Source organism: Hypanus sabinus, chromosome 8 (genome assembly GCF_030144855.1).
Source record: "Hypanus sabinus isolate sHypSab1 chromosome 8, sHypSab1.hap1, whole genome shotgun sequence".
NCBI classification, from domain to species: domain Eukaryota; kingdom Metazoa; phylum Chordata; class Chondrichthyes; order Myliobatiformes; family Dasyatidae; genus Hypanus; species Hypanus sabinus.
In genome coordinates this window covers 170,229,189-170,253,548 of record NC_082713.1, presented here as the reverse complement: position 1 = coordinate 170,253,548, position 24,360 = coordinate 170,229,189, and the positions used below count along the sequence as shown (strand labels likewise).

At 43.9% G+C, this 24,360-nt stretch overlaps 1 protein-coding gene across 3 annotated transcripts in view; it reads left to right on the top strand.

Annotated features, from left to right (window-relative positions):
- The window catches only part of LOC132398716 (serine/threonine-protein kinase 38-like), a 72,086-nt gene extending 59,231 nt beyond the window's left edge, over positions 1 to 12,855 (top strand). For 2 of the 3 annotated variants that reach the window (XM_059978536.1, XM_059978537.1), the window contains 3 exons: positions 3,280 to 3,375; positions 8,547 to 8,638; positions 12,212 to 12,855. In XM_059978536.1, the coding sequence (XP_059834519.1) occupies positions 3,280 to 3,375; positions 8,547 to 8,638; positions 12,212 to 12,339 (316 nt within the window). In that variant the 3' untranslated portion in view covers positions 12,340 to 12,855. Of the gene's footprint in view, positions 1 to 3,279; positions 3,401 to 8,546; positions 8,639 to 12,211 lie in introns of those variants that run through there. The other variant, XM_059978538.1, reaches the window with a different exon arrangement.
- The last annotated feature ends 11,505 nt before the right edge of the window (positions 12,856 to 24,360 follow it).

The following is a 24,360-nucleotide window of genomic DNA, read 5'->3' as shown; positions in this document are numbered from 1 at the left end:
TTTACTACCCATCCCACAATCTCTCTGACCCACTACTGTCAGGAAGGAGGTACAGGAGCATCGGGAATAGGACTGACTGACTGGGTAACAGCTTCTTCCCTCAGGCTGTGAGACTAATGAATACCCTGCCATCACCAAGGTCTTGTCACTCAGACAGCGAATTGTTTACTGTTTACCTGTGCTGTGCAGTACATGCATTTTGAATTATATTTTATTAGCTAATTTATGGTAATATTTTGTTTTATGTGCTGTGTGTGATGTATGTTTTGTGGGTCTGGAAGAACGTTGTTTCGTCTGGCTGTATAAATGTACAGTCAGATGACCATGAACTTGATCTTAGATTAGGTTAAGATGTTGAAAGGTCTGTACTGTGCAGTACAGTTCTCTGTTCCTTCCCCACATACGCCACTCGTCTGCCGAGTCTTTATTTCAGCTTTTCAACATTTCTTATATTTTGACGTGTTTGGAATGAGGTCATGTGGCAAAATCACACCAGTAGATGGTAATGGTCAGCTAGGCGGGGTAGGCAGACTACCAATTGCAAATGTCCACTCACCTTCCTCCCTCATAGCTTGCACCCTTTGGTTCTAAGCCTTGGTTGAAATGGAATACTGTGTTGGGAAATATATGGTCATGCCCTTTGGTAGAAGAAACAAAGGGGTAGATTATTTTATAAAAGGAGAGAAAACACAAAAAAATGGAGCACAAAGGGACTTGGGAGTCCTTACGTAGGATTCCCTTAATTTCCAGGTTGAGTCGGTGATGAGGAAGGCAAATGCAATGTTAGCATTCTTTTCAAGAGGACTAGAATATAAAAGCAAGGATGTGTTGTTGAGATTTTATAAAGTGCTGGCGAGGCCTTATTTGGAGTACACTGAGCAGTTTTGGGCCCCATATCTTAGAAAGGATGTGCTGAAACTGGAGAGGGTTCAGAGGAGGTTCAGAATCAGAGTCGGGTTTATTATCAACGGCATGTGTCATGAAATTTGTTAACTTAGCAGCAGCAGTTCAATGCAATACATAATATAGAAAAAAAACAAAACAAAATAATAATAATAAATAAGCAGATCAATTACAGTATACTATATTGAATATATTAAAAACCATGCAAAAAACAGAAATAGTATATATTTAAAAGTGAGGTAGTGTCCAAGGGTTCAATGTTAATTTAGGAATCAGATGGCAGAGGGGAAGCTGTTCCTGAATCACTGAGTGTGTGCCTTCAGGCTTCTGTATCTCCTACCTGATGGTAACAGTGAGAAAAGGGCATGCCCTGGGTGCTGGAGGTCCTTAATAATGGATGCTACCTTTCTGAGACATTGCTCCTTGAAAATGTCCTATGTACTTTGTAGGCTAGTACCCAAGATGGAGCCGACTAAATTTACATCCCTCTGCAGCATCTTTCAGTCCTGTACAGTAGCTCCCCCCTCCCCCCGTACCAAACAGTGATGCAGCCTGTCAGAATGATCTCCATGGTACAACTATAGAAGTTTTTGAGTGTATTTGTTGACATGCCAAATCTCTTTAAACTCCTAATAAAGAATAGCCAGTATCTTGCCTTCTTTATAACTACATCGATATGTTGGGACCAGGTTAGATCCTTAGAGATCTTGACACCCAGGAACTTGAAGCTGCTCACTCTCTCCACTTCTAATCCCTCTATGAGGATTGGTATGTGTTCCTTCGTCTTACCCTTCCTGAAGTCCACAATCAGCTCTTTGGTCTTACTGACGTTGAGTGCCAGGTTGTTGCTGCGGCACCACTCCACTGGTTGGCATATCTCACTCCTTTACACCCTCTCGTTATCACCTGAGATTCTACCAACAATTGTTGTATTGTCAGCAAATTTGTAGGTGGTATTTGAGCTATGCCTAGCTACACGGTCATGTGTTTACAGAGAAAAGAGCAGTGGGCTAAGCACACACCCCTGAGGTGCACCTGTGTTTATCATCAAAGAGGAGGAGATGTTATCACCAATCTGCACAGATTGTGGTCTTCCAGTTAGGAAGTTGAGGATCCAATTGTAGAGGGAGGTACAGAGGCCCAGGTTCTGCAACTTCTCAATCAGGATTGTGAGAATGACGGTGTTAAATGCTGAGCTATAGTTAATGACGTAGGTGTTTGTGTTGTCCAAGTGGTCTAAAGCCGTGTGAAGAGCCATTGAGATTGCATCTGCCATTGACCTATTGTGGCGATAGGCAAATTGAAATCACAAATAATTATTGCAGGATTGAATGGCTTGTCATATGAAGAGTGTTTGGTGGCTCGAGAGTCTAAGACCAGAAAACACTGTCTTAGAATAGAGGGGCATCCTTTTAGAAAGGAAATGGAGGAGAAATTTCTTTAGCTGGAGAGTGGTGAATCTGTAGAATTGATTGCCTCAGGCAGCTGTGGAGGTCAAACCTTTCTGTATATTTAAGGCAGAGGTTTCATAGACTCTTGATTCACCAGGGTGTGGATACTGGGAAAAGGCAGGAGATTGGGGCTGAGAGGAAAAACGGATCAGCCATGATGAAAGGGTGGAGCAGACTCGATGGGCCGAATGGTCTAATTCTGCTCCTTATAGTCTTTTGGAAACCACAAGAGAATCTGCAGATGCTGGAAATCCCAAAGCAACACGCACAAAATGCTGGAGGAACTCAGAAGGTTAGGCAGCATCTGTGGAGGGAAATAAACAGTTGACATTTCAGGACAAGACCCTTCTTCAGGACTGGAAAGAAGGGGGAAGAAGCCAGAATAAGAAGATGGGGGAAGGGGAAGGAGAACAAGTTGTCAGAGGATAGTGAGACCAGATGTACTGGAAGGTGGGTGGGTGGGGAAGGGGGGCATGAAGTAAGAAGCTGGGAAGTGATATGTGGAAAGAAATTTGATAGCAGAGGATAGTGGACTATCAGAGAAAGGGAATGAGGAGGAGCACCGGAAGGAGGTGATAGGCAGCTGAGCAGAAGAGAAAGGATGAGAGAAAAATGAGACTGAGGAATGGAAGAAGAGAGAAGGTGGAGTGGGATAGAAATTACCAGAGTTTGAGAAATCAATCTTCATCCTATCGGGTTGGAGGCTATCCAAATGAAATATGAGGTATTGCTCCTCCAATCTAAGAGTGACCTCAGCATGGCCCTAGAGGAAATTGGGAAATCCCATCTTTCATGGAGGATGGAGCAGAGGTACTCAAAGCCTGACCCAATCTAATTCAGGATTCACTGATGAAGAGGGGGTCTCACCGGGAGCATTGCTACAAGAGCTGAGCCCAACAGATCTTGTCTCATTTTCTGTTTGCAGGTTCTGCTGTGGAGCTGGGGACAGAATTGGTGCTGGTGGCGTGGACGAAATTAAAAACCACCCATTCTTCGAAGGGATAGACTGGGAACACATCAGGTAAACTCAACAGCAGGAGAATCTGGTGAGGAAGACAGAAACAAAGTGTGCTTAAAGATAAAGATGAAAGATGAGCTATATTTGCCATATGTGCATCGAAAGATACAGTAAAAGTTGTCGTTTGTGTCAATGACCAACGCAGTCTGAGGATGTGTTGGAGGTAGTTCACAAGTGTTGCTGTGCTTCCAAACTTGCTAACCTTAACAAGGGAGCTAGGGCCTTAGTCTAGAAGGAGAGAGAAGGAGGATGAGAGGAGACATGATAGAGGTGTACAAGATATTAAGAGTAATAGATAGAGTGGACAGCCAGCACCTCTTCTCCAGGGCACCACTGCTCAGTACAAGAGGACATGGCTTTAAGGTAAAGGGAGGAAAGTTCAAGGGGGATATTAGAGGAAGGTTTTTTTACTCAGAGAGTGGTTGGTGTGTGGAATGCACTGCCTGAGTCAGTGGTGGAGGCAGATACACTAGTGAAGTTTAAGAGACTACTAGACAGGTATATGGAGGAATTTAAGGTGGAGGGTTATATCGGAGGCAGGGTTTAAGGGTCGGCACTACATTGTGGGCTGAATGGCCTGTACTGTGCTGTATTGTTCTTTGTTCTTTAATGTGTACGCCTTTGGAATTTGGGAGGAAACGAGCACCTGGAGGAAATCCATGCAGTCACAGGGTGAATGTACAAACTCCTTACAGACCGCACTTGGAACTGAACTCAAATCTTACAGCTAATGCTGTAAAGAATTACACTAACGCAATGCTCTTGAGCGTAGTTGATAATGTTGGGCCTGGAACTGTAGCTCAGTATTCTGGACCAGAAGACATTAAGAAAATAAGACATAGGAGCAGAATTAGGCCATTCAGCCCACTGAGTCTGCTCTGCCTTCCCATTATGGCTAATTTATCATTCCTATTAACACCATTCTCCTGCCTTCTCCATGAAACCTCTGACACCCTTACTGATCAAGAGCCTATTAGCCTCTGCTTTAAATATACTCAATAACTTGGCCTCCACAGATTCACCACCCTCTGGCTAAAGAAATTCCTCCTCATCTCTGTTTTAAAGGGAAATCCTTCTATTCTGATGCTGTGCCCTCTGGTCCTAGACTCACCCACTATAGGAAACATCAGCTCCACATCCACTTTATCTAGACCTTTCAATATTCGATAGGTTACAACTAGATCCCCTGTCATTCTTCTAAGTTCTAGTGAGTTCAGGCCCAGAGCCATCAAGCACTCCTCATATGTTAATCTTTTCATCCTGGAATCATTCTCATGAACCAGAAGATACAGGAGCAGATAATGACTTTTTGCAGATGTACTAGAGGGTGTAGAACATTTTCCCCATTCACCAACTTTCAAAATCTCACCCTGGACCCAAAGGGTTAAACAACAAGCAGCGATTCCACCAAGTAGTATTACATTCAAAGCTAAACTCAGGTTTATTGTCATTTACACAATATGGTACAGTATAGTAATGCAGTGGATTCCAGTAAATGGGGACATCGGGACCAGTACATTTTGGCTGAGTTAAGGGGCTGTCCCAATAAGCTGAAGTTTAGAGGTATAACAAAGACAAAGACTGTCTAACTGAGTAACAAATTATGGATTTAAATGAAATGCAGAAATTAGAACACTACCAATACTGCTACAGTCGTATAGAACTGTGTATTAGTTCCTAATAGCTATTGATGGAGAGATTCATCCAGTGTATGCATTGAACAAAATCAGATAAAGGATTGTCTTCAAACAATGTTTTCAATGATTGCACCCTCCAAATCTTCGTTTTCATTGTAACATTCAACATGATTGTCAATACCTTCAAATTCTTTGTAGTACCTAACTTGTTGAAGCATTTTCACGCCTGGCCATTTCTGGCATCTCCAAGCCTGAATGCTTGAAATTATAGTGAGCAAAACAGTTCTGAATTGTGTTACTTCACATTTCTCGCTAACTATCAGTGACAAAAATCACTGTTTTCTGAAAACAAACACGTGCAAATGACGCTATTTCAAAACTATTTGCTTTAAGCATGGTGTTGTGCCTAATGGCCACACAAGCAAATATGACTGATGCTAGTTAGAACCTGTTCAGCAAAAGTATTCTATCCTAATTAAGTAGCACAGTGTCCCAAATAAGTGAGGGGAATCCTGGGAAGCTGACGGTGATGCAGGTGGATGCTTCCCTGGTGTCATGGATTATTGATTCCCTGACTGGCAGACCACAGTACGTGCGCTTGCAACACTGTGTGTCAGACAGAGTGGTCAGCAGCACTGAGGCTCCACAGGAGACTGTCCTGTCTCCCTTTCTCTTCACCATCTACACCTCAGACTTCAGCTACAACAGAGTCTTGCCATCTTCAGAAGTTTTCTGATGACTTTGCCATAGTTGGATGCATCAGCAAGGGAGATGAGGCTGAATACAGGGCTATGGTGGGAAACTTTGTCACATGGTGTGAGCAGAATCATCTACAGCTTAATGTGAAAAAGACTAAGGAGCTGGTGGTGGACCTGAAGAGGGCTAATCCACCGGTGTCCCCTGTTTCCTTTCAAGGGGTCAGTGTGGACATGGAGGAGGATTACAAATACCTGGGGATACAAATGGACAATAAACTGGACTGGTCAAAGAACACTGAGGCTGTCTACAAGAAGAGTCAGAGCCATCTCTATTTCCTGAGGAGACTGAGGTCCTTTAACATCTGCCAGACGATGCTGAGGATGTTCTTCGAGGCTGTGGTGGCCAGTGCTATCATGTTTGCTGTTGTGTGCTGGGGCAGCAGGCTGAGGGTAGCAGACACCAACAGAATCAACAAACTTATTCGTAAGGCCAGTGATGTTGTGGGGGTGGAACTGGACTCTCTGACAGTGGTGTCTGAAAAGAGGATGCTGTCCAAGTTACATGCCATCTTGGACAATGACTCCCATCCACTCCATAATGTACTGGTTAGGCACAGGAGTACATTCAGCCAGAGACTCATTCCACCGAGATGCAACACTGAGCGTCATAGGATGTCATTTCCTACCTGTGGCCATCAAACTTCACAACTCCTCCCTTGGAGTGTCAGACACCCTGAGCCAATAGGCTGGTCCTGTACTTATTTCCACTTGGCATGATTAACTTATTATTATTTAATTATTTATGGTTTTATATTGCTATATTTTTCACTATTCTTGGTTGGTGCGGCCTTAATGAAACCCAATTTCCTTCGGGATCAATAAAGTATGTCAATCTGTTCTCAATTTGTTTTTGTTTTTAAGAGTTGTCCCAAATAAGCTGCTGCCCCAATTAACTGGAATCCACTGTATTTGAAAGACACTTGGACAGATATGTCGACAGGAAAGATTTGGAGAGATGTGGGCAAATTGCAGGAAAATAGGACCAGCTCAGGTAGACAACTTGGTCAGTTGTTAGATTTTCAGATGGTCTTTGACAAGTTGCTGCCATGAGGCTGCCTAACAAGGTTAATAACCCATGGTATTACAGGAAAGATACCAACATGGATAGAAGTTTGGCTGACTGGCAGGAGGCAAAGTGTGGGATTAAAGGGGGCCTTTTGGTGGTGGAGTCTAAGACCAGAGGACACAGCCTCAGCAGAGCGGACATCATTTTAGAACAGAGGTGAGGATAAATTTCTTTAGCCAGATGGTGGTGAATCTGTGGAATTTGTTATCACACACAGCTGTGGAGGCCAAGACATTGGGTGTGTTAGTAAAAGGTTGATAGATTCTTGATTAGTCAGAGCATGAAGGGACAAGGGGAGAATGCAGGAGATTGAAGCTGAGAGGAAAATTGGATTAACCATGATGAAATGGCAGAGCAGACATGATGGGCCAAATGGCCTAATTCTGCTCCTGTACATTATGGTCTTATGGCCTGTTCTGGTTGGGTGCCAGTGACTAGTGGTGATTCGCGAGAATTGGTATTGGGACTGCTTGTATTTCTGTTATATGTCAATGATCTGGATGACTGAATTGATGGCTTTGTGGCCAGGTCTGTGGACGATACCAAGCTAAATGGAGGGGTAGCTGGTCTGAGGAAGAATGGAGTCTGCTAAAATACGATGACACTCAAGGAGAATGGGTGAAGGAGCAAAAGATGGCATATAATGTAGGGAAGTGTATGGTCAGGCACTTTGGTAGAAGGAATAAAAGCATAGACAGTTTTCCAAATGGAGAACAAATTCAGGTGCAAAGAGACTTTGGTGTCCTCGTCTAGGGTTCCCTAAGGATTTACTTGCAGCCTGAGTCAGTGGTAAGGAAGGCAAATGAAATGTTGGCATTTGTTTCAAGAGGACTTGAATACAAAAGCAAGGATGTAATGCTGAGGCTTTATCAACCATTTGTCAGGCCACACTTGGAGCAGGTTTTACCCCATTGTAACCACAGACATATAAATTGTTTTGGTGGCGATGTCTTTGGATGTTTCTTGATACTACCATCGGTCAGAAGGTGCAGGAGCTTCAAGACACACACCATCAGGTTCAGGAACAGTTGTAACCCCTCAACCACTGGCTCTTAAACCAGTGTGGATAAGTTCACTCACCACATCACTGAACTGTTCCTATAGACTCACTTTCAAGGACTTGACACTCATATTCTCAGTATTATTTACTTATTTTGTTTTATTGCACAATTTATTTCCTTTTGCACATTGGCTGTTTTTCATAAATTTCATTGTATTTCTTTATTTTCCTGTAAATTTCTGCAAGAAAATTCAAGATTGTTTAATGTCATTTCCAATACACAGGTGTAAAGGAAATGAAACATTTATTACTCCGGATCCAATGCAGCACAAGCACGATAAGATAAAGGACACAGTCATAAAAAATACAATAAATATTAATACATACAGTAGATAGCCTCTATACATAGATTGGTTATATGTCCATAAAATGACACTGGGCATGGGAGAGTCTGTACATAAGTTGACTGATAGGAAATGATAAAGTAGTGGTGGTTGGAGGTGAGGAGGGGTGGGTTAGTGGGTGGAGGTGTTTATCAGCCTTACTGCTTGGGGAAAGTAATTGTTTTTGAGTCTGGTGGTCTTGGTGTGCTTGCTACATAGCCCATGTAAATGAATCTCAGGATTGAATATGGTGACATACATGTACTTTGATAATAAATTTATTTTGAACTTTGAATGGAACATTGATGTCCGTGTATTTCTGTTTGGCAGAGAGCGCCCAGCGGCAATTCCCATCGAGATAAGAAGCATAGACGACACTTCCAATTTTGATGATTTTCCTGACTCTGGTATCTTGCAGCCAGGTAGGGCAGATTGGTCAGATTTGTCCCTGATATACCTATCTGTTGTTTGAATTGGAGAACATGACAATAGAATCTTGTAATCAAACCAGATAATCACATACAGCCTGTTATAAACAGGGTATCATATTAGGCCATTCACCCCATTGGGTCTGCTCTGCATTTCTGTCCTGGCTGATTTATTAACCCTCTGAACCCCATTCTCCTGCCTTCTCCCTGTAACCTTTGACACCCTGACTGATCAAGAAGTTATCAACCTCCACTTTATACCCAATTACTTGGCCTCCACAGCTGTCTGTGGCAAAGAATTCCACAAGTTCATCACTCTTTGGTGAAAGAAATTCCTCATCTCTGTCCTATGGCTGTTCCCTCTGGTCCTACACCCACTCACTTTAAGGAACATCTTCTCCACATCCATTTTACCTAGGCCTTTCAATATACGGTGATTTTCACAGATATCCCCCCTCAGTCTTCTACGTTAACTCTTTTGTTCCTGGAATTATTCTCATGAACTTTCTCTGGACTCACTCCAATGTTAGGACAACTTCTCTTAGATAAGGGGCCAGAACTGCTCACAATACTCCAAAGAATGCTAATATTGCACTTGTCTTTCTTACCACCGACTCAACCTGCAAATCAACTTTCACGGAATCCTGCACAAGAACTCTCAAGTCCTTTTGCACCTCTGATTTTTGAATTTTCTTACACCTTTGAAAATAGTCTTATATCTTTATTCCTTCTACCAAAGTACATGACCATATATTTCCCTACACTATATTCCATCTGCCACTTCTTTGTCCATTCTCCAAATATGTCCAAGTCTTTCTGCAGACTCCCTGCATCCTTAAGACTGCATGTCCCTCCAACTATCTTTGTATCATCTGCAACTTGGCCATAATGCCATCACCCAAATCATTGACATATAATGTGAAAAGAAGTAGTTCCCCTGCGGAACACAACTTGTTACTGGCAGTCAACCAGAAAAGACGCCCTTTTTCCCCATTCTTTGCCTCCTGCCAATCAGATTATCTAATATCCATTCCTGTAATACCGTAGGATCTTATCTTGTTAAACAGCTTCATGTGCGGCATCTTTTCAAAGGCCTTCTGAAGATCCAAATGATCAATTTCCACTGACTCTTCCTTGCCCATCCTACATTAATTCCTCAAAGAATCCCAAAAGATTTGTCAGGCAAGATTTCCCCCATGCTAACTTCAGCCTACTTTATCATGTGCCTCCAAGTACCCTGAATCCTCATCCTTAATAATGGAGCCCAATATCTTCCTAACCATTGAAGTCATGCTAGCTGACTTACAATTTCCTTTCTTCTGTCTGCCTCCCTTCTTGAAGAGTGGAGTGATATTTTCCAGTTCTCTGGAACCATCCTAGAATTTAGGGATTTCAGAACCCTGGGGTGTAGTCCATCTGGTCCAAGTGATTTATCTACCTTCTGACCTTTCAGTTTCCCAAGAACCTTCTCCCTAATAGCAACAACACTTATTTCTGCTCCCTGACACTGGCATACTGCTAGTGTCTTCACAGTGAAGACTGACGCAAAATACTTATTAAGTTCACCTATCAATTCTTTGTCCCCCTTTGCTACCCCTCCTACATCATTTTACAGTAGTCTGACAGTCAATATCACCTCTCTTTTACTCTTTATATATCTGACAAAAAGCTTTGGTATTCTCTTGGATATTTTTGGCTCCCTTACCTATATTTTTATCTACTTACTGTCCTTTTCATACAGTGTGTATTCTTGAATCCCAACTATGATCTTCTTTCAGCCATGACTCAGTGATGCCCATGTCATACCTGCCAATCTGTAGATGTGCTGCAAGATCATTTACCTTATTCCATATACAGTGTGCATTCAAATATAACCACTTCAGTCCTGTATTCATCACCCTTTTTGATTTTGTCCCGTTACAATTTAACTCATCTCACTGTCTGAAATTTTGCCCTATCATCTGTCTGTCCTTCTTCACAGTCTCACTACACACTGCATACACTTGTATACTAACTGCCCCATTGTCATCCCTATCATTCCAGTTCCCATAGCTCTTCCAAATTCAGTTTTAGCAAACCAGCATGCAAAGATATTGGTCCACCTTAGGTTCAAGTGTAACCTGTACTTTTTGGTTAGTCAGATTTTTGATTAGGGCATCAAAGGGTATGGGGAGAAGACAGGAGAATGGAAAATAAATCAGCCGTGATGATGGAATGGCAGAGCAGACTTGATCGGCTGTATGGCCTAATGTCTTATGGTGTTATTGCACAGGGGAAGAGAAAGATAAAATAGATTGGTCAGTTATCATCTTGTTTTCATATACTGCATGTTTGGAAATGAGATTCCATGGGAAATGTGTTTAATTTTACCCATTTCTGATTGGGGACAGTGTTCGCAATGAGTCTGCACTTTGATGAGCTGCTTTAGTGCCTCTGATGTGATTTGCTGGTCAGGGGTTTGCAGGATGATGTGATTCTCTGTACACAAGATCCCTGCAGGACCTGTTGTACAGACAGTCCCAAGGCAACATGAAATTACCTGCCCCCCAGAGGACCAATGGTGAACCGGTAAGGCTGGTGTCCATTTGCATGTCTCATTAGTTCCATGGTCAACCTTCCAGTTAGAAAAACCTGCCAGGAGAAGGGGCAAAGGCAGGTTATGGCACCTTAAACCATTCACTCTGGACAGACGGAGCTTGTTAGCTGTGGTTGGCAGCTCAGCTAGGAAAAAGAAAACTGATCTCAAATCTCCGCTGCCTTGTAGCCATACCAACTCATGGGGAAGGAGTTGTAGTAAACCCCGAGGAAAGAATTGGAGCTGTAGTCCCTAAGGTGGTCCTACACTGAGTTCAATGCTGACTGGCAACTCCTGTGACACCACTCATGCTAAACTGAATTGGTCTCAGTCATTCGTTTGGATTCAGCAGCTGCATGGACCCCATATCTCAGAAAGGATATATCGTCATTGGAGAGAGTCCAGAGGAGGTCCACGAGGATGATTTTGAGAATGCAGGGGTTAACATATGAAGAGTGTTTGGCAGCTTTGGGCCTGTACTCACTGGAATTTAGAAGAATGTGGTGGTGGTGGTGGGGGTGGGGGGGGGGAGATCGCATTGAAACCTACCGAATGTTGAAAGGACCAGATAGGGTGGATGTGGAGAGGTTGTTTCCTGTGGTGGGGTATCCAGAATTAGAGAGCACTGCCTCAGAATTGAGGGCTAACCTTTTAGAACAGAGGTTAGGAGGAATTTTTTTAGCCAGAGTAGTGAATCTGTGGAATTCTCTGCCACAGACTGCGGTGGAGGCCAAGACCATGGGTGTACTTAAGGCAGAGGTTGATCGTTTCCTGATTGGTCAGGGAAACAAAGGATATGGCAAGAAGGCAGGTGTAGGAGGTTGAGTGGGATCTGGGATCAGCCATGATGGAATGGCGGAGCAGACTCATTGGGCTAATTCTGCTCTTACATATTATTGTCTTCATGTCCATATTCTTTCATTTTCCTCACATTCATGTGCCTATTTGTCACAAACAAAGCCAATCTTTAATCTTATTATTTTTGCTTCCAGTGCCAAATGAGTCTGAATCTGACTATAAATCTAAGGACTGGGTCTTCATCAACTATACCTACAAACGGTTTGAGGGCCTGACAGCCCGGGGAACCATCCCATCCTACATGAAGTCAGAGAAGCTATGAAGGTGCGGTGATGTTCCAGGGATCTACAGCAACCTGACACTTGCCCTCCTGAAGAGATCCCTCTTCACATCCAGAACATCCAAATCGATGAAAATCCCTCTGGATTAGGAGTTTCTGTGCCACCAGAACGTACTTACTAGTGATGGTTCAGTCTACGCCATAATGTTCCTGGATTCTCTCCTTTTGCACTGAGAACAGCAGTTTTGGCTGTTTGCTCTCTGCCTGGTGCTTCAGCACTGGTGAAATGGTCGCATCGTCGCCATTCTGTGTAGCTGAGTGAGACGGCATTACCTACAGATAATCGCCTCTGAACGGAGAGCTGGGCAGCATGGTAGCAAAGTGGCTAGTGGGACACTTTACAGTTCTAACGATCAGGGCTCAACCCTCACCCTACCTGTGCATTCTCCCTGTAAACGCATGGATTTTCCTCCCACGCTCCGAAACAATGCACGAAATAGTAAGGGTTAATAAGCTGTGGGTGTGGTATATTGGCACAGGAAGTGTAGCAACACTCGCACGCTGTGTTGGTCATTGATGCAAATGATGCATTTACGTCAATGTTTTCATGTACCGTTCATGTCACAAATAATCTTTCATCTTTAAGGGGCAGGTGTCATTGGCCCATCCCAGGGCATTCGAAGCTGGCTGGGGGAACCGGGTGGTTGTTAGGGTTACATGCTCACTGACGAGTCAGAATCACGTGAACTTGAGTACCACTCGAAGGCAACACAGGCTGACACTCCGGTGCAGTACAGAGGGAAAGCCGCACAGACAGGGATTTCAAAGTTCAAAGTAAAATTTATTATCAAAGTACTTATGTGACCATATGCAACCCTGAGATTCACTCTCTTGCAGGCATTCACAGTAAATACAAGGAAAAGCAATAGCGCCAACGAAAAGCCACACACAAGACCAACAAACAACCGATGTGCAAATGCAAAAAAAATCCGAAACAATTATTTGTTTTGAAATTGAGTGTACCAGGTGTGAGACTGAACCAAGGTCCTTTCTACTGTCTCAGCAGATATGAAAGGTTCTATGGAATCACTCAAGGACAGGCCAGACCATTCTCCTTTGTATACTGGGCTGAAGCAAGCTCATGATTACGTAGAAGGTCTGGTCAGTAACAAACTGCAGCTCATGGCATCCTACGGTGCACAGAATGGCGTCTACACGTTCTTGTTTCTGCTAAAGACTTGCAGTATCTATACAGAGGTGGACCTTTGGATCATTCTAAATTGGTGCTCGCGAAGTAGGTCTCATCCCCAGCGTGCTTGTTAAGGATTCAGGTTGGTTCTTCTGTGATCACATCCAGGGGTTCAAGCACCAGTACAGTTCAGAGTAAATTTATTATCAAAGTACACCACATACAACCCCGAGGTTCATTTTTTTGTAGGAATTCACAGTAAATACTAAGAAACACAATAGAAACAGTGAAAGACCACACACACATGATGGACCAATAACCGATATGCAGAAGCAAAAGGCAAGATTCCTCACTGCCAATTCTGTTCACTACCAGAGCTGACTTCACCTTCAGTGAAACACTCGCTGCAGTGATCATAAGAGAGCTGGGCAGAAATTTCTGGCTTTCCTGCTCTTAGTTCCCAGGGCCTTTGGATTTCAATAGTTCTCTTTACTGTGTAGGAGAGCGGACCGTATCAGTATGTAGGGATTACAAGGTGCTGCTGACTGTCTGTGCTCTGGTCTCAGTTAGCTAAATGCCACGCTGCAGTTTGGCATTGCCACACGGAGATATCATGTGGTATTGTGTATTTAAAAAGATACCAAAGATCCTTCCTTCTTGATCATACGTTCTGTTTCTATGGGTAACTTTGTCTTATGTGCCTTTAGAATATTATGTATTGAAATGTAAATTTTTTTTAAACAAGTGCAGTAAAGCAGTTTTCTAACTTTTTTTGGTGGTTTAATTCATTTGGCTAATTTTCATGTTCACGTCCCTTTCGGAGTTTTACGATGACATGCACCTCCTGGAACGGAACTTTCACTGTCCGCTTCCCTCCACAGTTGCTGCTGATGGGTTCCTCCAGCTGTTGACAAGTCTAACTCGAAGATTTCAGTGATCTGTATAGCTACAACCTTTTATTTAATAAGAACCATAGAAAAATACAGCATAGAAACAGGCCCTTCAGCCGACGTAGTCTGACCTGTTGTTCTGCTTAGTCCAATTGAGCTGCAGCTGGACCTGAGCCCTCCACACCCCTCCCATCCATATACCTACCCAAACTTCTTTTAAATCAAACCCACATCCACCACTTCCACTGGCAGCTCACTCCATACTCTTATTGCCCTCCGAGGGAGGAATTTCCCCCTCAGATTCCCCTTAAATACTTCACCTTTCACCTTTAACCCATGGGTGAACCTCCAGTTCACAGGTTCCCAAGCTGAGATCCACAACCCCTTGCTTAATGCTGTTGGTCTATGGCATAAAAAAGGTTGTGGTCCACTGCACTAGTTCAAAGTAAATTTATTATCGAAGTACATGTATGTCACCATATACAACTCTGAGATTCATTTTCTTGTGGGCATTCATGTTTAATACAAGCACTATATTAAAACCAGTGAAAGCCCACTCTGACCAGGGTAGACAACCAGTGTGTATGGAAATACAAGAGAAAAAATAGATAAATAAGTAATAAATATTGAGAACATGAGATGAAGAGTTCTTGAAATTGAGTCCACAGGTTGTGGGAACAGTTCAGAGTTGGGGCAGGTGAATTTGAGTAAAGTTATTGCCCCTGGTTCAAGAGCCTAATGGTTGAGAGGTAATAACTGCTTCTGAACCTGGTGGTGTAAGTCCTGAGGGTGCTGTACCTTCTTCCTGGGTGGTGGGGGTCCCTGATGATGGATGCTGCTTTCCTGTGATAGTGTTTCATGTAGATGTGCTCAGTGGTTGAGTTGGCTTTACCCGTGATGGACTGGACTGTAGCCACTACGTAGGATAGTAGGGTTTTCAGTTCAAGGGTATTAGTGTTTCCATACCAAGTCATGATGTACTCTCCACCACACATATATAGAAGTTTATCAAAGTTGTAGATGTCATGCTGAATCTTTGCAAACTAAGGAAGTAGACGTGCTACCATGCTTTCTTTGTAATTGCACTTACCTGCTGGACCTAGGACAGGTCCTCTGAAATGATACCACCGAGGAATTTAAAGTTGCTGACCTTCACCTCTGACCCTTCGATGAGGACTGACTCACGGACTTTGGTTTCCTCCTCCTGAAGTCAATAACTAGATCCTTGGACTTGCTGACGTTGCGTGAGAGATTGTTGTGGCACCACTCAGCCAGATTTCAGTCTCCCTCCAGTATGTTGATTCATCACCACCTTCGATTTGGCCAATGATAGCGTCATCAGCAAACTTGAATATGGCTTTGGAATTACGTTTAGTCACACAATCATAAGTGTAAAGTGAGGAGAGCAGGGGGCTAAACACACAGTCTTGTGGTGCACCAGCGCAGATGGAGATTGTGGAGGAGATGTTGTTGCCAATCTGAACCACTTGTGCTGGTAGGCAACTTGGAGTGGTTCCAAATTGCTTCTCAGGCAGCAGTTGATTTGTTTCATCACCAGTCTCACAAAACACTTCTTCACAGTGGATGTAAGTGCTACTGGATGACAGCCATTAAGACAGGTTACCCCATTCTTCCTAGGTACGTGTAATTGAAGCTGACTTGAAGTAGTTGATCAGCACAGGTGTAACCCCTGGGAAAGGTTTTCACTGCCAATGTAATGGTCGTTCAGTGTTTGGGTTATGGTTAGAGATAATGTGCGCTGTCTAGCGAGGGGAGGGTGTTTTCATGCGGTGTGCCTGACACCGAGGTGATCTGGGTCTTTTGTTTGGCGAGAGATGGAGAGAGAAGACGCCGGAGAGGTTATAGGAATGGGGCTGGGAGTTGAAAAAGCCCGGGGAAATCGATGAAAGATCGGCGAAAGGGAAACCATGAGCTCCGACTCGTGCACTGTTCACTGTTTCATTAAAATGGGCCCTTTCCTTTTGCTTTTTCTTTACTAACCCTTTAGCCAAATTGAGAATTATAAATCTAAATCGTTTATTTGTATGTGGTGTACTGTCTGTTATTTTGTGGTACTGATTTTGTAACAGGGTAACACATCACACAGCATCCACACAAACGGGGTCTCGGGTGAGCTTAGACCTCAGTCTCACTAGTTTGACAGGGTGAGAGACTGTCTTCCCTAGACTTACACAGCCGACAGAACCTGAGGGTTTCTCAGGTCTTTAGTATTCAGCCAGGTACCCCAGCTGGGCTGGATGCTTTCTGTGGGTTTAGCCTCAGAGATGGAAAGCGCAGGGTTATCAGGGACTGTGGGAGTTCATGAAGGCTGCTCCATGTTTGGTTGGTCAAAGTGAGCAGAGAAGACATTGAGCTCATCTGGGAGTGCAACCCTGTTGTCACCGTGTTGCCTGATTGAACTTCATAAGAGGTGATGGCATTCAGCCCTGCCACAGCTGCCCAGCATCCTTCATTCATTCAGGTTTCGTCCCGACCTGCCACTCTGCTCATGAGATGGCTTTCCAGAAAGCATACCTGAACCTCTTGAAACCTTCTTGGTCGTCAGACTTGATTCACTCTGATCTTGCCTTCAGCAGATTGTGGATCGTATGGTTCCTCCAGGGCTTTTGGTTGAGGAAGAATCTGAATGATTTTGTGGAGACATGTTATTCTACGTCTTTTTTTATAATGTCTGTGACAACAGTCCTTCCCACCCAACCTTAATGGGGAAAGTCTGCAAGCATTCACCCTATCTATGTCCCTCATAACTCTGTATTTCTCTCTAAGATCTCCCCTCATCCTCCTGCACTCCAGGGAATAAAGTCCTAACCTACTGAACTTTCCCTATAACTCAGGTCCTCAAGTCCCAGCAACATCTTGTAAATTGTTTCTGTACTTTTTCAATCTTATCTATATTGTTCCTGTAGGCAGGTGACCAGAACTACACATAATACTTCAAAGTTGGCCTTACCAATTTCAACATAACATCCCAACTCCTGTACTCAATACTTCGATTTATGTTGAAGTTCAGGCTTACTTACTGAAACTGGAGAAGGTGTGGCAGCTCCTGGAATCTAGCACAACAAGCAATCTGCTGGAGGAACTCAACAGATGGAAGAGCATCTCTGGGAGGAAAGGAATTGTCCATGTTTTGAGCTGAAATCCCACTACATAAGGCCTGATGTAGGATTTCAAACCAAGATGTCAACAGTTCCTTCTCCACATCCCCCAACAGCAAACACTGATCGACCCGTGGGTTCCTCCAGCGCTGACAAGTTTATCATTTGCAAAAACAACTTGTATTGCTGTTTGTTCATAAAACTACAAAACATAGGAGAAGTAGGCCATTCAGCCCATCGAATCTGTGACACTATCCTATCATGGTTGATTTATCATCCCCATCAACCCCATTCTCCTGCCTCTTCACTTTGTTGCCTTTACTAATCAAGAACCTATCAAAATCCAGAATAAGTTTATCTAATGACTGGCCTCCTCAGCCATTTCAGTAAAGAAATTCCTCCTGATCTCTGTTCTAAAGTGACATCCTTCTCTTCCGAGGCTGCGCTGTCTGGTTCTACACTCTCCCACTATAGGAAACATCCTCTCCGTGTCCACTCCATCTAGGACTTAAAGCGTTAATTTGTCATTTCCAATTGCCAAATTTCTTCAGCTGACTCCTAGCAATGTCACAACTGGTTTCCCACCCAGCTCAGTTCCTCTCCTCTGAATCTTTGATGCTGATTATACAAAGGCAGATGGTGTTGACAGACAGTATCTTCTTCCAAAGGTTGAAATGTCTAGTACCAGAGTGCCTGCACTTAAGGTGAGAGAGGATCATTTCAAAGGAGATGTGGGGGAAAGTGTCTTTACACAGAGTGGTGGGTGGCTGGTATGCGCTGCCTGGGGTAGTGGAGGCAGATACATACGGCATTTTTTACAGACGTTTAGATAGGCTCATGAATGTGAGGAAAATGGAAGGATATGGACATTGTGCCCTTCAAGAGGACCACAACCTTGTCATGGTTAGGAGGTTTGTGTGCCTTAATGATCTGGAGAGCTATCCTGGCTGGAGTCAGGGCTTTATGCTTTGGCTTTTGGTAGGGTCACCCATGCCAAACAGGTCAAAGGGTAGAGGCCAGACTAAGAGCGATCTATCACTCCTCCAGGTTCAGGGGTTCAGCTCAGGGCTAACAACCCTGACTGGTAAAACAAAATTGTTATTGAAACAGCAATGAAACATCCTTCGACATCCGAGTGTGACGGTATTCCTGAGTCTCCACCCAGGACTTGCATGACTGACAGGAGTGAAAACCACGAGGAAACTATTGGCATGATTAAGACCCCTTCTTTGCCGCCCTAAATGCCAGCGTAATATAATGGGCAGTAAGTATGGCCATTGTATAGGGAAGAGATTAGTTTAGTTGGCCATTTGATTTCTAATTTAATTGGTGTGGTACAACATTGTGGCCGAAGGGCCTGTTCCTGTACTGTGCTGTGCTCGGTTTTATGTTGTACGTTCTACAGTGTGTTGTACATTCTGTGTTGCATGTTCTATGTTCTACATGTAATGTTGCATGTTCTGTGTTCTATGAAGCCCTTGTTAACACTTCCAGGACAGTGAGCAGACTGTGACCATAGTGATTGTGTAAACCTAGTAAAGACCCCATATTTCACTGAAGTACACACAATAAATCTTGTTGAAAAGAAGAATATTCCTATTCTGGCTCCCCTCTTATCTCTTCTTCTCTATTCAATTCTCCCTGGTGCCTCTCTTCTTGCCCTTACCTCCATGGTCCGCTCTCCTCTCCTATCAGATTCCTCCTTCTTCAGCCCTTTACCTTTTCCACCAATCACCTCCCAGATTCTCACTTCACTATCCCCCCGTCCACCCCCTCACCTGATCTCCCCTCTCGCCTGCCAGCTTCCCCTCCCCCACCTTATTCTGCCATCTTCCTCCTTCCTTTCCAATCCTGATAAAGGGTCTCTGCCCAAAATGTCGACTGGTTATTCATTTCCATGGATACTCCCTGACCTGTTCCTTCACCAATCCCTGTGTGTTATAATGTGGGAAGTTATCTCTTAATTATTAGTAGTGTAGAGTTCAAAGTATGGATATATATTGCAGCTGCCCTGTGTACAATCAGGGAGTGTTTGTTTCTGACAGAAGACAAATTGAGTTCATATAAACCACATAAGAGAAGAACCTGCATCCCACCTCCCTCATAAAACAATAAACCTCAGAGTAAAATGATACAACAGTTAGTGGAGAGCTGACATCGATCCTGAGCTCAGGTACTTCCTGTGTTTATTCTGTTTGCCCTGTGACAGGGCGGGACCCTCCCACACCACCAACGTGTGCAGCTGGGTGAATCAGCGTTACCTCTAGTGTAGGTAGATGGTACAAAATGAGGGGTGATTTTCTTATTTAGAGACACAGTGCGGAACAGGCCCATCTACCCAGCAACCCACCTACGCTCAGCAACACACCTACGCCAGGCAACACACATTTCAGGGATGACTTCTCCCCCTCTGCCATCAGATTTCTGAATGGACATTGAACCAATTAACACTAACCCACTACTTTTTTCTTCTCTTTTGCACTAATTTATTTTAATTTTTTTTTACATATACGTCTTATTGTAATTAACAGTTTTTATTATTATTCATTGCAATGCACTGCTGCCACAAGACAACAAACATCACAACATATACCGGCAATATTAAACCTGATTCTGATTCTCCCAGAATTAACCTGAGTCTAATCACTGGACAATTTACAATAACTACCAACAGGTACATCTTTGGACGGTGGGAGGAAACCAGAGCACCCAATGGAAACCCCCGCGGTCATGGGAGAATGTACAAACCCCTTACAGGTGGCACCAGAGTTGAACTCTGAACTTCAGAAAGCCTCGAGCTGTAATAGCTTTGTGCTGACTAGTATGTTAATATGGCGCGCCTAATGGGCAAGCAAGACAGAATAAGGCTACGTACACAAAATGCTGAAGGAACTCAGTGGGTCAGGAGGCACCTGTGGAAAGGAATAAACAGTCGATGTTTCGGGCTGAGACCCTTTTTCAGGAATAAGGCTGCAGGGGTACAGGGAGATAAAGAGGAGAAGGTGGATTAGTGGGAGGGGCCTGGCATGGATCCAAATGGGCTGAATGGTCTCACTAGTGTGTCATGATAAGTAAGAAAGGAGAACTAGTCATGCAAAGCCAAAGACAGGTTCCTCAGCCCTCTTGGAGCTTAACATTGGGATAAACATGTTGTGGAAAGGACCCTCAAGAAGTACCAAATGAAAATCAGAATCAGGTTTATTATCACTGTCATATGTCATGACATTTATGTTTTGTAGCAGCAGTACAGTGTAATGGGGTGTATGGCGTGTCCAGGGAGGGGTACCATCTCTGGTGAAGGGGCTTGGGGCAGCTCACTCACCTTTGGTTCCCCCTGGACACTCAGCTCACCAAGTGGGTGTTTACAGCCACTTTCCAATACACTGCTTCGACAGGCAGGCTAAACCAGGAGGGGCTTACCCAGCGGGCATCATATCCTGGTGAGACAGTGCCATGCCTGTCTGAGCAGGCAACATCAGCTCCAGCAGGCTGGGTGGATGAGATCCAACAGATAGGAAGGGGTTCAGTAATGCTTTGTGGAGAGTGAAGGCACAGAAGAAATCATGGTCATCCACTGCAACCATGGAAGACCCCAGTTTGTGACGACTACTTCTACCACCGGACCCAGACTTCCAATGTGGAGAGAGTGGAACTGCCCCAGTGCAGTGGCTTTTCCACTTTGAAAACTCTCCCGCAGGTCTGCTCTCATCATTGGATACACAGTGCAAAACATTAAAAAATACATAAGTTACAAAAATAAATAGTTATATATTCATTAAAATAAGTCGTGCAAAGACAGTGAGGTAGTGTTCATGTCCATTCAAATTTGATCACTCTGCTATAGAAAAGATGCAATTAAGCAGAGGAAATTTACCATAGACCATAAGACATAGGAGTAGAAATAGGCCATTCATCACATCGAGTCTGCTCTGGCATTCCTTCATGGCTGATTTACTATCCCTCTCACCCCCATTCTCCTGCTTTCTCCTCGTAACCTTTGCTGCCTTGTTTAATCGAGAATCTCCCTTAGCTTCAGCATAGCTATGGAAAGGGATAAAATCAGACGAAATGGTAAAGTGCTTAACTGGGGAAGGGCTAACTTTGAAGGGATGAGGCAGGAACTAGCGAGAGTAAAATGGAAACAGATGTTCAAAGGGGAAAGCACAGAAGTAATGTGGGAGAAGTTTAGGGACCAGTTGAGCTGGGTTCAGGAGAGGTTTGTCCCACTGAGGCAAGGAAAACACGGTAGGAAAAGAGAACCGTGGCTGATGAAATACGTGAGGCAACTTGTCAAGAGGAAAAAGGAAGCATATGTTAGATATAAGAAGCAGGAAGTAGGAGGGGCTTATGAAAAATATAGGGTAGCCAGGAAGGAACTAAAGAAAGGACTTAGGAGAGCTTGAAGGGGGCATGAGAAGGCCTTGGCATGTAGGATTAAGGAGAACCCCAAGGCGTTCTATACGTATGAGAAGAACAGGAGGATGACGAGAATGAAGGTGGGACTGCTAAAGGATAAAGAAGGCAACACGTGCCTGGAGGCGGAGGAGGAGGATGGGGAGATTGTAAATGAATACTTTGCTTCAGTATTCACAAGTGAAAAGGATCTTGATCAGGGTGAGGTTGAAATAGAGTGGGCCTGTGTGCTGGACAATGTGGAGATTATGGAAGAAGTAGTGCTGGATCTTCTTAAAAACATCAAGATTGATAAATCCCCAGGACCGGATATGATACACCCCAGGTTGTTGTGGGAATTGAGAGGAGAAATCGCTAGAGCATTAGCTATGATCTTTGAATCCTCTTTGGCTACGGGGGAAGTGCCGGAGGACTGGAGAATGGGAAATGTAGTTCCCTTGTTTAAAAAAGGTAATAGGGAGAAACCTGGGAACTATAGACTGGTGAGTCTTACGTCGGTGGTCTACGAACTACTGGAAAGGATTCTTAAGGATAGGATCTACGAGCATTTGGAGAAGTACAGTCTACTCATGGATAGTCAACATGGCTTTGTGAAGGGAAGATCGTGCCTCACGAGCCTGATTGAGTTTTTTGAAGAGGTAACAAAAGAAATTGATGAGGGTAGGGCAGTGGATGTGGTCTACATGAACTTTAGAAAGGCATTTGACAAAGTCCCTCATGAGAGACTCATCTAGAAAGTCATGAGGCATGGGATAAATGGAACCTTGGCTGTTTGGATAAAAAAAATGGCTTAAAGGAAGAAAGCAGAGGGTAGTTGTGGAAGAAAAGTATTCTGCCTGGAGGTCGGTGACTAGTGGAGTGCCACAGGGATCTGTCCTGGGACCCCTGCTATTTGTGATTTTTATAAATGACCTGGATGTAGAGGCAGAAGGATGGGTGAGTAAGTTTGCGGAAGACATTAAGATTGGAGGAGTTGTGGATGGAGCTGCAGGTGGTCGAAGGTTACAAGAGGAGATAGACAGTCTGCAGAGTTGGGCAGAAAAATGGCAGATGGAGTTCAATCCAGACAAGTGTGAGGTGATGCATTTTGTAAGGATAAACCAGAAGACTGAGTACAGGATTAATGGTCAGTTACGTAAGAGTGTGGATGAACAAAGGGACCTTGGGGTTCAAATCCATACATCCCTCAAGGTTGCTGCAGAGGTTGATAGGATAGTTAAGAAGGCCTATGGGATGCTAGGCTTCATTAACAGGGGGATTGAGTTCAAGAGTAGAGAGGTCATATTGCAACTCTACAAATCTCTGGTGAGACCGCACTTAGAGTATTGTGTTCAATTCTGGTCACCTCATTATAGGGAGGATGTAGAAGCTATGGAGAGGGTGCAGAGGAGATTTACCAGGATGTTGCCTGGTTTGGAGAACAAGTCATATGAAGCAAGGTTAGCAGAGCTGGGACTTTTCTCTTTGGAGTGTAGAAGAATGAGAGGGAACTTGATAGAGGTCTACAAGTTTATGAGAGGCATAGATAGGGTGGATAGTCAGTACCTGTTTCCCAGGGTACCAACAGCAAACACCAGAGGACACATGTACAAAATTAAGGGAGAGAAATTTAGAGGAGACATCAGGGGTAAGTTGTTTTTTTTTAACTACACAGAGGGTTGTGAGTGCCTGGAATGACTTGCCAGGGATGGTGGTGGAGGCTAAAACATTAGGGGTATTTAAGAGCCTCTTGGACAGGCACATGGATGAAAGAAAAATAGAGGGTTATGGGGTAGTGTGGGTTTAGTACTTTTTTAAAGGATTATATGGGTCGGCACAACATGGACAGCTGAAGGGCCTGTACTGTGCTGTGATGTTCTGTGGTTCTAATCAATCAATCTCCAAATAAATGTACTCAGTGACTTGGTCTCTACAAACATCTGTGGCAATGAATTTGACAGAGTCACCATCCTCTGTCTAAAGAAATTCCTCCTCATCTCTGTTCTAATTAGAATTCTTTGAGGAAGTGACCAGGCATATAGATGAGGGTAGTGCAGTGGATGTGATCTGCATGGATTTTAGCAAGGCATTTGACAAGGTTCCACATGGCAGGCTTATTCAGAAAGTCAGAAGGCATGGGATCCAGGAAAGTTTGGCCAGGTGGATTCAGAATTGGCTTGCCTGCAGAAGGCAGAGGTTTGTGGTGGAGGGAGTACATTCAGATTGGTGGGTTGTGACTAGTGGTGTCCCACAATCTTCGGTTCTGGGACCTCTACTTTTTGTGATTTTTATTACTGACCTGTGCTGTACTATTCTATGGTCTATCTTCTAAATGGACATCCCTCTATTTTGAGGCAGTGCCCTCTGGTCCTAGACTCCCCACTATAAGAAGCATTCTCTCCACATCCATTCTATCGAGACATTTCAATAGTTTGATAGGTTTTAATGAGATGGCCCCCCACCCCATCCTTCT